Below are 15,566 nucleotides of genomic sequence, written 5' to 3'. Positions count from 1 at the left end.
ACAACTGTCGGTAAGCTTCTTTAATGGTATTTTCTAGGTTTGTCAGCAGCCCGAATGTGGGAAGTGTAAAGCCTGCAAGGACATGGTTAAGTTTGGTGGCAGTGGACGTAGCAAACAGGCTTGTCAAAAGAGGAGGTAGGTGTGGCCAACTTTTCCTCGCAGTCGGGAAACTACTAGCTGGTGGGAAATGGAGGGGTCCGGAGGGGCTTTTCTGTGGGAATCGAGCTACAGGATCTCTTTGTAAGGTTGTCACAGGCGTATTCCTGGCATCTGAGCCGCAGTTGACTTTTGTTTATAAAAGAGGATTTCCTTGTGGGCTAGGAATTGTGGGAAGAAACTTGAGTTCCCTAGTCAACCCTAAAACCTAACAAGTGGCTTTGCAGGTGTCCCAATATGGCCATGAAGGAGGCAGATGACGATGACGAAGTCGATGATAATATCCCAGAGATGCCATCACCCAAGAAAATGCATCAAGGGAAGAAAAAGAAACAGAACAAGAATAGGATCTCTTGGATTGGAGAAGCTGTCAAGGTAATCTTGAGGGAAGATTCTCCATTACTGGTGTCTTGCCCACCAGACCTCGTCAGCAGCCTGAGCCTGGAGCTTAGAGGCCTGCTCTTCTCGTCTGCCCTCTAAGAGAGCAGGACCACCAGAAACATGCCCCTAAGGCTCAGCTTTCCTGACAGTACAATGGCCAGTAGACAGAGTTCTGGGGGCCTGGGCACTGGCAGATTGTCACCCAGTTGTTTGATGTCACCAGGGTCAGGTTCCTGTACCTGGAGAGAAAATGCCCTTTTGTCATTACTTCTTCCATGTCAGTAAAACCAAAGATGCATTCAGCTCACTTAATAGACGTGAGCCTCCTGCTCCCTGCCCGTGCTGCTGTAAGCCCGGGAGGGACATGGCGGGGACATGCAGGTAAGACCCAGGACTGATGCGCCAGTGTTGGAAGAAGGCAGACACACACACACTGTCGCATGGTGTGTGCCACAGCAGAACACGGCAGGGGAGAGGGATGGAAGGGGCGGAACGTTAGAAAGGTCAGGGAGGAACCCCTACAAAGGTCCTGAGGTGGGAGGACTGACAAGCAGGAGAGGAGCTAGGAGGCAGAATCAGGCCTTATAGACAGACCATGGGAAGGTGTTATGGATGCTGTTCATTCATATCTGACATGGGAATTTAGGTTGCTGCCAACAGGAAGGCAGAGGGTGCGTTTTGGCTGCTGGTGTCCAGCCATGGGGAGTGGCTGTTTCCATTGGGAGTCAGGCCCAGAGAACATCTGATTTCCTAATGACGATGTCATTGATGAATTATGATTGTACATAAAGTAACAGAAGACCACACAGGTCAGTTCTAACGCAGACATTCAAAATGATCCTCAAAACCCTGAAACATTCTTGTTTTCAGACTGATGGGAAGAAGAGTTACTATAAGAAGGTATGCATTGATTCGGAAACCCTGGAAGTGGGGGACTGTGTCTCTGTTAGTCCCGATGATTCCTCAAAACCGCTGTATTTAGCAAGGTTCGTACCCTCCCTTTGCATGACTTCAGCCACGTCTAAGTAGAAGATATATAGTTTGTTAAGTCTAGCAGCAACAGCACCTCTTGGCTCTAAACTCAAACCAGATGATAGTAGGTTCAGTCACGTGCCTGCTTGTCAAGTTAGAACTGTCTTCCCCTTCTCCTCTCCCAATTCCAGAGTCACGGCCTTGTGGGAGGACAGCAGCAATGGACAGATGTTCCATGCCCACTGGTTCTGCGCTGGGACAGACACCGTCCTGGGAGCAACCTCAGACCCTCTCGAGCTGTTCCTGGTAGATGAGTGTGAAGACATGCAGCTTTCTTACGTTCACAGCAAAGTGAAGGTGCTGTATAAAGCCCCGTCGGAAAACTGGGCCATGGAGGTGAGAGCTGACCCCGTTGCCCAGGCCCCTGCTTCGTTGCATGGGCTTATGGCCAACACCATGTCCTTCTCACCAAAGGGAGGCATGGATCCTGAGCCCATGATGGCAGAGGATGATGGGAAGACCTATTTCTACCAGTTGTGGTACGATCAGGACTATGCAAGGTTTGAGTCTCCTCCAAATATGCATCCGACGGAGGACAACAAGCACAAGTGAGTGTCGGCCCTGGGCACCTCTGTGTCCCTCCGTGTGACCCTGTTCTGTTGCACACAGGATGACATGCTCACTGCTGGATCACTCTAGCTCTTCGGGAGCTTCCATCAGGGAGCTGGTTTCCCTCTGCCTCCCCTTCCCACCCCGCTTTGTCTTCTTGACAACCAAAGACCAGCCTGCTTGTGTTGCGTTGCCTACATGTGGAGCTAACCTGGAGAAGCTACTTGTGCAGCAAGTTTTCATAACCAAGAACAGGCCACAGCTTAGTTGGAAGATTTTCTGTGTGTGCTTCAGAGCGTACATGTCTTCTTTCACATCTTAGGTGTTTTCTCCTATATGTGAGAGTTCTTACTTCATTTTCTTTCACTTGGGCAGAACTTTTCCCTAGGGTTTTCAAAGCTGTATATCTTAATGGGAGCAGACAACCTCATCTTTCTCCTACAGAATGGCTGATGACTTCATGGTTAGCAGCCCAACACAACCTACAACATCTGCACAACGCTACCAATGTTTCTTTCTAAGTGGGGGGTGGAAGTTTTAAGGAGACTTCTATCTTCTCAGTGTTTTGTTCCTACCCCTTCCTTTCTAGCCTGTATACCTGGCTTGTTTGGTGTAGAAGCGTCAGCAGGCGCCCCCAGAGCAGAGCACAGCAGTAATGATGACAGGGAAGGGCAGGCAGGGTGCCCTGAGGCTGCTGGGATTTCTCCCATCCACCTGCTATACTGACTGGCTTTGACTTCTATTTGTAAAGTTGTCTCCTTCTATCAAGAAGAGTGTAGAATCGGGGTAGACAGGGATGGGCAACTTGGACATTGGCTACCCAAAATGGGGGGCTACAAAGGCACGAAGTGACTGGCTTACAAGCTTTCAGGAGGGAGCCTAGATCCAGAGGGCGCAGGGGAAGGTAGACTCTCCATTGAGTAGTATCCAGTCTGTCTGGATGGGGCTGATGAAAGGAGATGGGAATAGCACTTGTGATAAAATAGTGAATAATTGTTATCAGGACTGACTGTGAGGGTTGGAAATGTAAAGGTAGACGTTTTGTAGCAGAAGGAGGGGAGTGGTTGACTTTGCAGTCCAGGAGTGGAGGTCCCTGGGACCATCAAGGAAGAAGAGTGGAATGTGGGACCCTACCCAGAGAAGCAGTGATGCCTGATATGGAGGCAGAGAAGATGACGTGGAGAGATGGACCCAGAGAAGGAGAAGGGCTGTGTGCTGATGACCGGAGGGCAGGCTTGCAGTATATACCCTTTGGTTGGTTGATGATGCATGGAGGGGACTATAACCATGGCAATGAAACAATATGCGATAGGATGAATGTAAAGCCAATGTTCTCCTATGTAAACTATCACATAATTCACAACAAAACATTTTTTTTTTTTTTTTAAATGAAGAATGTAGAATCTTATCAAGGGCCTTTTAGCCTTAACAGAGATCATGGCATGAGCCTCTTCTGCCATATTAATGTAGAAACGTACATTGAGTTCTCCTAGGACCACCGCTTGCGTTCTTGCTTATGGTGGATTGTTAGCTATAGTCTGAATCTGTTGGTCAATGTCATAAGATGTTTGTATTGATTACTCAAAAGTTGGGTTTGTTGCAGTGTTCTTGGTGTTGATGTGATATCTGAGTTTTGGTTCCAAATTAAGTGCTTTCAGTAGTATGAGGTAAAGTTATAAGAAAGGTACTTCCTTCACTGAACATCCAGTGATACCTCATTGTGGTTACCCAAACCTCTGGTGAAGCCGGTGGCAGCTAGTCACCACGGCCCCCTCAGGGCTTGCTTTCTGTCCTTCATTCATCCCTTTAGGTTCTGTGTGAGCTGCGCCCGTCTTGTTGAAATGAGGCAAAAAGAAATCCCCAGGGTCATGGAGCAGCTTGAGGATCTGGACACCCGGTTCCTCTACAAATCCGCCACCAAGAATGGCACCCAGTACCGGGTGGGAGATGGTGTGTACCTGCTGCCCGAGGCCTTCACATTCAAGTGAGTAGCTCCCGGGGCCCATTCGGAAATGGGAAGCTCCATGCCAGGAAAGCGTTGGCTTTGGGGCTGTCTTTCCCATGCAGGTACCCCTTACCCCTCAGCCTTAATCCCAGCTACCATCACGTTGGTGGTGTCCTTGAGCTCAGACAGGATCCAGCCATCCAGTCCAGAGTGACTTAAGGGTCTGCAGGTGGTGGGAGGGCCGCGGGCATGGTCAGCATGTCAGAATTGTGCTGGGCAGTCAGTCGGTCCTGCTATGTGGCCAGGAAGCAAAGAACTGGATGTATATGATGAGCAGCCTTTAGCACCCAGATGGAGATGAATGAAGTTTCATCTTTGTCTAGATCTTTTCGAAGGCTCTGACCTGCCTGTGTGTAAGATGGTTAGATGAAATGGTTATCGTATGGACTCGTCCTGTGGAACTACCTTAAGGCTAAATGCTCACCTGTCGTAATGGTTACTCTCTGCAGCATCAAGCTGTCCAGTCCTGTGAAACGGCCCCGGAAGGAGCCTGTGGACGAAGATCTGTATCCGGAACATTACCGGAAATACTCTGATTACATCAAAGGCAGCAACCTGGATGCCCCTGAGCCATACCGAATTGGCCGGATAAAGGAGATCTTCTGTACCAAGAAAGGCAATGGCAGGCCCAATGAGACAGACATCAAGATCCGGATCAACAAGTTTTACAGGTGGGCGAAAGCCTGTCTTCCAGGCGACCCTGTCTGAATTGGGCTCATGACACACACAGTTGTGGTTTATTCACTAGATTCCTGTATGTGTGTTCTCACCACAATTAAACAAACAAGATGACCTGGTGGGCACTAATGTGGACTATAATTATAATGTATAGCTCAGGCTTCTAGATGCTTCTTAAAGCTGCAGAGCCCTTCTTCCAAAAGAAATCCTTACACAGAGGTCTAGAGTTTGTGTGATACAGGCCGGGATAGAAGGGCTAGCTTCTCTGGAGGCCCCACTGGAGATGCCCAGTTTTCCTTGTTGGGCCACTCAGGCTCCCCCCCACCCCCCAATCTCACCCTCCTCAAGGGTCCTCCCACTCCTCCCTGCCTTGTTCCTGTGTCTGGGGTTTCTCTATTTCTATGCTTTTCCCAAGGTCTAGGCTTAACTCAGTCTTATTCTCTTGGGTCTCTAATAACTGGTAGTGGTTAGGCCTGAACCTGAAATGGACCCATTCACTTCTTGGCTAATGTGGACCTTAACAAAGATTTTCTGAAGTCCTTGTAATAACACAAAGAGACCTGCTGGCCAGAGCAAGTGAAGAGAGCTCTCTGTGGACTTCTGAGCAGGCAGGCAGCTGCTGCTCTTTTTTCTTCCCAGCGTTCTCTCAAACAGGAGGCATCCAGTCTGTGCGTCCATGTTCATAGCTAGATGGTGGTTTTTAGCCTGCGTGCTGGTCTCTCTTTTTGGACTCTGCTTTGCTCTTGTCTCTTCAGCAGAAAGTTCCTTGCTGAAGTCTTCTAAAGCTGTAAGCCTGAGTGGAAGGCAGGGACCGTAAGTGTGCAGCTGGTTTTATCATGTGACATCGAATTTTTGGAAAGGAAAGTACTCAAGAATGACTTGAACCCCAATCTTATCTCCTGCTTTGGAGCTCTGCTTTTAGCAGCTTCCATTTGGGATTTTTCAACACTGCAAGACCCAAATTAACTTCAACTGCAAGCATCAGAGTAGCATCTTCCCCTCTTATCTGCTATAAGCTAACACCACAGATTTTAGATTCTTGGGCAGCTGTTCTTGAAACAGGACTAGACTGTTTCGGCCGGGGCAGTGGAGCAGTTCAGCTAAGCGTTTCATTCCGTTTATAGTGTTCTGTGCCAAACAGGGAGGCAAGTGACAGCTGGCTTTACCTGTTGGTCACAAAACACTCTTAGGAATGTGCTGCTGAATTCATTGTGAACTCACAGTAAGGGGGCTCAGTGGTAGACTCTTTGTCTGCCACATCTGACTGAGGTCGGTGTAGGCTTGCATGTTGCTCTGATGCAAAACATGTTTCAGTGGAGCTTCTAGACAAAGAGGGACCAGGAAGAAAGGTCTGGTGATCTACTTCCCAAAAAACACCCTGCAGGGCACAGATTTGGGGGATGATGCAGGAAGGGGAAGCATTTCATCTCATTGTGCATGGGTTCCTCATGAGCCAGGGGCCGACTCGACGGCAGCTAGCAGCCACAAAGTTTTCAGGACAAAGTTTTCCGCCACAAAGTTTTCACAAAGGATTCGGTAACTGAGACTCTTCCTCTCATAGGCCAGAAAACACCCACAAGTCCACCCCAGCGAGCTATCACGCAGACATCAACCTGCTTTACTGGAGTGATGAGGAGGCCGTGGTGGACTTCAAGGCTGTGCAGGGCCGCTGTACCGTGGAGTACGGGGAGGACCTGCCCGAGTGCCTGCAGGACTACTCATCGAGGGGCCCGGACCGCTTCTACTTCCTCGAGGTGTCACTCTGGGCTAACTTGTTGGGAGTTTGAGGCCAGACTCAGCTAGGTCCTAAGAGAGCAGCTCACTGTTTAGCTTATGGGGGAGGACTTGGGGTACTAGCGATCAGGGGCTTTACTAGCTAATGTGAACCGGCCCTGTGGGAACTAAAGTGGGGACCCGGGCAGGGTTTTTCAAAGCTTGAGTCATCTAAAGGTGCTCTGCAGTATGCTTCTGTGACTGCTCAAGTCGTGCCAGAGTTTACCACTCCTCGTTTTCAAAACGCGACCTTGAAAGAAAATGTAACTAAGACCGCTCAGATTTACCTGAGGACTGTTAGGGAACCCCCCCATCAGCCCTGTCGAACAGGGCCCTCGTGTGGAGTTGGGAAAGCTGCCCCTGTCCTGGAAAACAGAGTCGGGCCCTCCTTCAGCCTGATCCCCAGGGCTGTGCACAGTGGGTGGGGGAGGACATGGCAGTACCCATCAAGCTCATCGCCTTCCGTTGTTTGAGCTTGGCTTTGATCTTAGTGCATGGTTGTGTTTCCCGGGGCTGGTACGTGCAGCCTAATTGGACAATAATCTGTTCCTTTACGGAACAATGCTTTCCTATTTTAAGAATCAGTTGTCAGGGTTCAGATAGCAGCAATTTCTGTGTCGGCCAAATATTTGTGTTGATAGAATGAGTTTATTTTGAGTTCCTAGTGTAGCAGAATCAAGCTATTCTTGTTGGTGGCTAATTACTCTTGGCCTTGGTTGTTATTAAGTGCCATCGAGTTGGTTCTGACTCATACCAACCCTACATAGGATTTCCGAGGGATGGCTGGTGAGTTTGAACCACCAACCTTGTTAGGGAGATATTAAATGAATCTCTATCAAATTAACTTCTTAACGTAGTCTGCATTTGAGAGGGGACCTGTGTGTTTCTTTACCAGACTGAATGCTCTCCTTTTCAGGCCTATAATGCAAAAAGCAAAAGTTTTGAAGACCCTCCCAACCATGCCCGGAGCCCTGGAAATAAAGGGAAAGGGAAAGGAAAAGGTATATCTTCATTCCTTCTGATTTGTTCAAATGTGTCTTAGTAACTCGGAGCAGAACCTGTCAATCAGTCTCTGATAGCCCTTTCTGGGGAGACGTTGTTTCTCCCTCCTTCTGTATTAACAACTAAGACATGGTGGCCTTTGAACTAGTAAGGTGTTTGAAGACAGGATGTTAGGACGATTGGCTGTTGGGTTTTATTTTGGACCGCTCTTCTCTAGGGAAAGGCAAGGCGAAGTCTCCAGCAAGTGAGCCGAGTGAGCCAGAGGAACAAGTCAAGCTGCCCAAACTTCGCACTCTGGATGTGTTTTCTGGCTGTGGGGGGCTGTCGGAAGGATTTCACCAAGCAGGTAAGTGCCAGCGAATTTTCTTTCCCTGGACAGCAAGTAGAGCTGGATCCGGCAGCTTCTACATAGCCGTCATTTCTGGCTCTGGTCACAACTCTGACTCCAGCGCCTCATCTCTGCTCTTTCCTCCACCAGGCATCTCTGAAACCTTGTGGGCCATTGAGATGTGGGACCCTGCAGCCCAGGCATTCCGCTTGAACAATCCTGGGTCCACAGTGTTCACAGAGGACTGCAACGTCCTGCTGAAGCTGGTCATGGCCGGGGAGGAGACCAACTCCCGCGGCCAGAAGCTGCCTCAGAAGGGAGATGTGGAAATGCTGTGTGGTGGGCCACCCTGCCAAGGGTTTAGCGGCATGAACCGCTTCAATTCTCGCACGTACTCCAAGTTCAAAAACTCCCTGGTGGTCTCCTTCCTCAGGTAAAGGAGTAGAAACCCCCCTTTCGCTCTGACCTCAGGCACTTCAGTGGTACGTGACTAGACAGACAGTCCCAGGGCTGAGAGACTAGATGTGCCAGGTGATAAGCAGTACCACTTGTGCCCTGCACTGAGACCAGGCAGCTGGTCTTGGCCATCAGGAAATTCGCATCTCAGTTCTCACTGGGGAGAGATGTTGGGAGTTGGGAGATACAGCCTCCAGATAATCAATCCGAGGGCGAGCCTTCAGGGCGGTTTTGGTGGGGCAGGTCTGAGCTGCTCTCATCGTCTCCCCCACCTTCCCCAGCTACTGTGACTACTACCGACCCCGCTACTTCCTTCTGGAGAACGTCAGGAACTTTGTCTCCTTCAAGCGCTCCATGGTCCTGAAGCTAACCCTCCGGTGCCTGGTCCGCATGGGCTACCAGTGCACATTCGGCGTGTTGCAGGTGGGCCTCCCGCAGAACTGGTCTGCTGGCATAGGGTGAATGCATTTTGCATGTGGTGGTGGTGGTTTTATGCCGTGGAGTCAGTTCCTACTCATAGCGACCTTGTACAGAGTTTCCGAGGCTATAAATCTTGACAGGAGCAGAAAGCCTCATCTTTCTCCCGCAGTACAGCTGGTTGTTTCAAACTGCTGACCCTGAGGTTCGCGGCCTGATTCATAACCACCACGCTACCAGAGGGTAGAGTGTTATGGATTGAATTTGTGTCCCTGCCAAGAGTTCTATTGAAGTTTCCTAACCCCTGGACCTGGGATCATGCCCCTGTTGGGAGAAGTAGGGGGTTTTCTTTGCACATGTCATCAGCTGTGATAGCAAAGTCCTACCAGAGTAGGGTGGGTCCTGGTGGGATTTGGATGGGGGGGCAGGTGGAGAAGGAGAAAGAGTGCTTGGGCCAGCACCCACCATAGCTGACAGTCTCAGTGTTTAGGTAGAAAACCATGTGGATGGCACCCCACAAGTCCACTTCCTCACAGCCCCTCTAGAAGTACAGCCTTGCATCTGCCCAAGGAGCCGGGGTGGGACGAGGGGGCTCCTGCTGCATGGTGCCTTCCTTCTGCATGGCAGCCTAGTTCTCTGTCCCTGTCCCATGGGCGGGCCAGGCTCCTGGGCCTGAGGCCCTCACTGCTCAGTCAGGAGCAGTTTGTGCCCATCTCCACTCGTGGCTTACCTGAAACTGTCATGTTGTGTCTTCATCTGACCCCACATCCTCTTCCTTAGGTCTAGACCTGCTGGTTAAGTGGGAGTTGGACGAGGGAGCTGGACCTCAGCCACCCCAGCTGGTCTTGTGCCCCACTGACTCTCTGTGTGTGTGTGTGGTCCTCCCACGTGCAGGCTGGCCAATACGGGGTGGCGCAGACGCGGAGGCGGGCCATCATCCTGGCTGCGGCCCCCGGAGAGAAGCTCCCCCTGTTCCCAGAGCCACTGCACGTGTTTGCGCCCCGGGCCTGCCAACTGAGCGTTGTGGTGGACGACAAGAAGTTTGTCAGCAACATAACGAGGTGGGAACCTCACTCACCACAATGGGACTTGGGGGGTTACCCACTGAGGGCATAGCATCTGACCTGCCACCTCCACTCTCAGGCTCTGCTCTCGGGCTGGGTACTGTGTGCAGGCGCCCGGCCACACGCCTCTGCCTCCATGCACCTTCCCTGGTCTCGCCCCTCTAGGGTGGGGTCCCGGGAAGAACACTGCCTGTATGGCCTCTGAGCTGTCAACCTGTGCCCTTCTGTGGTGCCGTTTCAGGTTGAGCTCGGGTCCGTTCCGAACCATCACAGTGCGGGACACGATGTCTGACCTCCCTGAGGTCCGGAATGGTGCTTCGGCGTTAGAGATCTCGTACAACGGGGAGCCTCAGTCCTGGTTCCAGAGACAGCTGCGGGGCACGCAATACCAGCCCATCCTGCGAGACCACATCTGTAAGGTAGGGCTCCTGACCTACCACACTAGACTGGCAGCTCAGACTGGGGCCCTCATCATAGACCCAGGCTCGGTGTGGGAGGCAGAATCTGCTCCTCTGGCAGCTCCCAGCCGGCCCGTCACCATCCCCATGGCAACATCCCCATCTACACACACCTGCCCACCTCAGTGGGCTCCCAGCATCACCTCCTCACTGTAGTCCCCCCAATCGCCTCCAGGGCCCCCATCCCCATGGCAACACGTACTCATGTAAAGCTTCCTTCAGCCTTCTGCTGTCCCTGAATCAGCCCCAAATGGTGGCTGTGGCCCTCCTCCTCCCACTCCTGCCTGCAGGGCTCGGCTAACGCCCTCCTCAACCCCTGTCCCTGCTTTCTTTATTATCTCTGGTGTGGATGTGAGCTGAGTGAGTTGTCAATGGGTTCACTGCATCTCCTCCCAATGGGATTCCAGCCCCATGGGGTTCACCCCTGTGGGCGTAGAGATGCTGGCTGTTGGGTGACTGCTGGGCCCACCCTCTCTCAGGACATGAGCGCACTGGTGGCTGCCCGGATGCGGCACATCCCGTTGGCTCCTGGCTCAGACTGGCGCGACCTGCCCAACATTGAGGTGAGGCTCTCAGATGGCACCATGACCAAGAAGCTGTGTTATACCTACCATGACCGGAAGAACGGCCGCAGCAGCAGCGGGGCCCTCCGAGGAGTCTGCTCCTGTGTGGAAGGTGAGACCCTGCTCCCGGGCTTTACCTCCCTCACGGTGGGCCTGAAGCTGCCTCCCGGTCACCCCACTCCAGTTCCCGGCCGGCCAGCCTACTGGTTGCCTGGGACCCTTTGACCAGAAGGAGCTGTTTGGGCCGCTGCCTATTCACTTGCAAAATTGGGTCAGGCTCGGATGCCAGCTTTGGATGGCACGCCCGCTGCTAACCACAGCCTGACTGCGGTGTTCTCTTTCAGCAGGCAAGACCTGTGACCAGTTGGCCCGGCAGTTCAACACCCTCATCCCCTGGTGCTTGCCCCACACTGGGAACAGGCACAACCACTGGGCAGGCCTCTACGGACGGCTCGAATGGGATGGCTTCTTCAGCACAACCGTCACTAACCCCGAGCCCATGGGCAAGCAGGTAGCACCCCAGGGCCCTAGGCTCAGGCCTGGCACTGCAGGGTCTAGGAGAGCAGGTGTGGGCTCAGGGGGTGTAGGCTGAGGAAATGTGCCCCTGCCCCACCCCAGTGCATCTGGTTCCCCTAGGGCCGAGTGCTTCACCCCGAGCAACACCGTGTGGTGAGTGTGCGGGAGTGTGCCCGTTCCCAGGGCTTCCCTGACACCTACCGGCTCTTCGGCAACATCCTGGACAAGCACCGGCAGGTCAGTGGTACAGTCCCCGCTGGCCCCCGTCTCACGTCCCTACGGACTGGTGTTTCATCCACGGGTGGGCCTGTGGTTTTCATCAGGGTGGAATGCAGTCCAGCTGTGGGCACAACACAATCACCCAGAGCTTGTCGGCTCTGCCTACAAGGGGTGGCTATCCCAACATTTCTTCATTGATCTTTTGGTGTGAGCTTGGCTCTGAAGTGTATTTTCATTGCGTTCATGTGACTTAAAACTCCAGCAGTGCCCTGGGTTTACAGTGAAGGCTCACTCTGTCCTCCCAGGTCTCAGCCTGTGTAAGCCTAGCTGGAAGTTTACGAGTCTTGGCACTGGTGTTGTCTTTCAAAGTTCCTCTAAAGGCCCCCTCCTCTGTGGGTGGTCCTTGGGTGGGTTAGAGGGTCTGAGGCCATTGTGATGGAAGGACTCTGGGGTCCCTTCCCCTGGGGGCCCAGTGTCTGAGTTGTTACTAGTTTTGAGCAAGCTGATCTCTAGGAACTGATTTGGGCAGTGCCGACCCGATCCCCTGTCTTCTTTCCCTCCTGCAGGTTGGTAATGCCGTACCGCCACCCCTAGCCAAGGCCATTGGCTTGGAGATCAAGCTCTGTGTGTTGGCTAAAGCTAGAGAGAGTACCTCAGGTATTGGGGCTTAGAGGGTTGGGAGTGTTTTCATAGCTGAGATGTGTGGGTGGGGGCAGCCCGGCCCACTGGGCTCTGCAGCCCGGCTCTCAGACTTCCCCCTTCTGTCAGGCTCCAGGGCAGAAGCAGAGAGCCCAGCACACAGGAGGTGTGCGGTCAGGTCTGGCTGCTCCACATGCTCTCACTTCTGAGGAAACTGGCTTGGTGGGTTCTAGAAACCCACTCTGGTGGTGGTGGGGGGGATGTGCCATGGAGTTGGTTCCAACTCATAGCGACCCTGCATAGTGTTTCTGAGGCTGTAAATCTTTATGGGAACAGAAAGCCTCATCTTTCTCCCGTGGAACGGCTAGTAGTTTCGAACTGCTGACCTTGATGTTAGCAGCCTGACTCATAACCACTACACTAACAGAGCTCCTTAGAAATCCATTCTAGGGGGCACCTTTTGAGGCATACCAACTTCCAGTGTTCTCACAGGTGGGCCCTTAGCAGAGGCTCCTGGGTGTTTGTTAGACTCTCCTGTTGCATTGTGTAATGTTGTCTGTCTTCCCTGGAGTGACTCTCCCTGTTTACTTTCCTTCAGCTAAAATCAAGGAGGAGAAAGTTACCAGGATCTAGTTTTGCCCTCCACGGCCCTTGTTTCCGGCACAGGAGTCCCCAACATGCACTGATGTTGTGTTTTTAACATGGTAGAAATCTGTTGGTCCCAATGTGTTGTACATGGTGTTTGTAGCCTTGCCTGACAGGAAGCTATTCGGTGAGGCTCGCTTCTCCATAACCACGTAGTGATCAAACTGTGCAGTACTTTGTGCATTCTGGATTTTAAAGGTTTTTTATTCTGCATTATATCAAATCTACCACTGTATGAGTGGGAATTAAGACTTTATGTAGTTTTTATATGTTGTAATATTTCTTCAAATAAATCTCTCCTATAAACCATCCCGGGCAGTGATTTGTGATTTTGCCATCTTGGGGCTTCTGGCTGACCTGTGGTGCCAGCCAGGGATTGGGATGACATGTGTTGGGGGTGGGGGGAATTTGTGAGGCTCAGTTCTGGCCACTGAAATGCAAACAGAACTGGCTAGTGCTCTTTCCAAGAAAGCCTGTTAAAGGAACCCTCCGGGCTGGCCTTGCAGACCTTTCTTTCGTCTAATGGGCTTTTTTGGTGCCTGGTGGTCCAGCAGCCTTCTTGTGACCATGAGGACGGAGGACAAAAGTCCCTATAGTTGATGGAGCTTAAAGAAGAAAGGAGTTATCAGTCACCAGAGGCCACTTCCTGGGTGCTGAGTGGCACCTGCCCCACTGCCTCCATGTGGGGTTTTATAACGTGGCGTTAGCTGATGGACTCCGTTCACAGGTCACATCACAGCAGTCAGGAGACCGAGGGCCTCGTACTACTCTATCTGCAAAGTTTCAACTTCTTTAATAGCAACCCGCTTTCTCCTGTTACAGAGCCCTGGTGGCACTGTAGGATAAGCACCAGACTGCTAGCCACAAGGTTGGCAGTTCAAGCCCACCGGGTTAGTGCAGGAGCTAAGGGTACACTGCACGGTTCGCTTTTCGTTTTTTTTTTGTGGTAGTACGTCCCTCTGATCTCTGCTCTATTCTCTCTTCTTTTGTCTCTGACAACTACGAGACTCTCTGACATGGGATCAGGGCTGTGGTGGGGCTAGGGTGGTGCATCCCACCCTAAATCCTCTTACTGGCTTAATTAACCCTATTAGCTCACATCACGGGGATCATCACAGAGCTACCAAACCACGGACAATCGTGACCAGGCCACACTGACAGATCTTTTGGGGGGATACACTTCAATCCGTTAGAGAGCCCTAATGTGGGGGCTGCTAAATTTACAATAATCTATGTCTGAAGCAGAAAGGGGAATTTCGTTATCAAAAAGGATGAGCCAGGAGTGGAGTACGTCCTTTATTTCATCCAACACAGATCTGTTTGTTCTTCTGGCAGTCCATATTCTTCTCCAACACCACATTTCAAATGCATCAGTTCTTCAGCTGTCTTCCTTAGTCACTGTGCAACTTCCACATGGTTATGAGGCTACTGAAAATACCATGACTTGGGTCAGGTACACCTTAATCCTCAAACTGAGGTCTTTGCTCTTGAACACTTTAGAGAGAGATTATGTAGCAGATTTGCCTAATGCAATACATCAGTTGATTTCTTGACTGCTGGTTCCATGAATGTTAACTGAGGATCCAAGTGAAATGAAATCTTTGACAACTTCAATCATCTCTCCATTTATGATGTTATTTATTGGTCCAGCTGTGAGGATTTTTGTTTTCTTTACATTGAGGTACAATCCATACTGAAGGCTGTGGCCTTTTGATCTTCATCAGTCACTGGTTGTTTATGAGTCTTCCTCCAACCCTGATACCACATTCTTCATATGATCTAGATTCTCGGATTGTTTGCTCAGCGTACAGATTGAATACGTACATGAGAGAACAAACTTGTTAAAATCACCCACTTGTGCTATTTCTCTTACAACAATAGCATACAAGACAGGACCCACCCCAAGGGTGCCACACACATACCGTATTTGCTCTATTAGCAAGCTATCCTGTCCCCTTACTGGGTCACAAACATATATTTGTGGAGGATCAAAAAAAAAGGATCCCCAACCAGATGGATTGTCAGTGGCGGCAGCAATGGACTCAAACATCTAATTTATGAGGATGGCACAAGATCGGGCAGTGCTTCCTTCTGTTGGGCATGGAGTCGCTATGAGTCAGAACCGACTTGACAACCCCTAACAACAGCCCAGTCATTTGGTGGGAATTACTAGAAGGGCTGCATCACGTAGCTCAGCACACTGCAGAGCTGCTGGGCCACAGGAACATTCACCTTTGCCCATGTTTCTTCCAACTACATTGTGTCTGCCACATAGAGATTTCTATTTTAAATGCATTAAGTTTATTTATAAGGAGATCTGGTAACACATTGATTAAGTGCTCAGCTGCTAACCAAAAGGTTGAAACCCACCAGCTGCTCTGTGGGGGAAAGATCTGATAGTCTTCTTGGAAAGATGTGTACCTTAGAAACCTTGTGGGTCAGTTCTACTCTGTCATATAAGTTAGAATCAACATGACAACTGTGGGTTTGGCTTTTGGTTAGATTTATTTATATTTGTTTTCTCATTTTCTTTTTTTCATAGCCTAGTTAGATAGGCCTTCCTTATTCATAGAAGAGCATGCCATTGGGATTGGAGGAAGACTCATTATCAACCTGCGATATGCAGATGATATAACATTGCTGAAAGTGACAAGGACTTAAAATACTTGCTGATGAAGATCAAAG

General features: G+C 50.9%; 1 protein-coding gene across 1 annotated transcript in view; it reads left to right on the top strand.

The window, feature by feature from the left end:
* DNMT1 (DNA (cytosine-5-)-methyltransferase 1) overlaps positions 1–12,869 on the top strand; it is a 51,520-nt gene extending 38,651 nt beyond the window's left edge. The window contains exons 22-40 of the mRNA XM_006875160.1: positions 38–135; positions 384–531; positions 1,408–1,523; positions 1,701–1,905; positions 1,984–2,117; positions 3,929–4,102; positions 4,573–4,794; positions 6,363–6,555; positions 7,491–7,575; positions 7,794–7,922; positions 8,055–8,337; positions 8,642–8,783; positions 9,672–9,838; positions 10,083–10,260; positions 10,779–10,974; positions 11,207–11,373; positions 11,499–11,615; positions 12,164–12,254; positions 12,835–12,869. Of these exons, the coding sequence (XP_006875222.1) occupies positions 38–135; positions 384–531; positions 1,408–1,523; positions 1,701–1,905; positions 1,984–2,117; positions 3,929–4,102; positions 4,573–4,794; positions 6,363–6,555; positions 7,491–7,575; positions 7,794–7,922; positions 8,055–8,337; positions 8,642–8,783; positions 9,672–9,838; positions 10,083–10,260; positions 10,779–10,974; positions 11,207–11,373; positions 11,499–11,615; positions 12,164–12,254; positions 12,835–12,869 (2,880 nt within the window). The remainder of the gene's footprint in view (positions 1–37; positions 136–383; positions 532–1,407; positions 1,524–1,700; positions 1,906–1,983; positions 2,118–3,928; positions 4,103–4,572; positions 4,795–6,362; positions 6,556–7,490; positions 7,576–7,793; positions 7,923–8,054; positions 8,338–8,641; positions 8,784–9,671; positions 9,839–10,082; positions 10,261–10,778; positions 10,975–11,206; positions 11,374–11,498; positions 11,616–12,163; positions 12,255–12,834) is intronic.
* Positions 12,870–15,566: the final 2,697 nt, after the last annotated feature.

Source organism: Chrysochloris asiatica, unplaced genomic scaffold, assembly GCF_000296735.1.
Source record: "Chrysochloris asiatica unplaced genomic scaffold, ChrAsi1.0 scaffold00312, whole genome shotgun sequence".
Taxonomy (NCBI): Eukaryota; Metazoa; Chordata; class Mammalia; order Afrosoricida; family Chrysochloridae; genus Chrysochloris; species Chrysochloris asiatica.
This window is presented reverse-complemented; position numbering and strand designations above follow the sequence as displayed.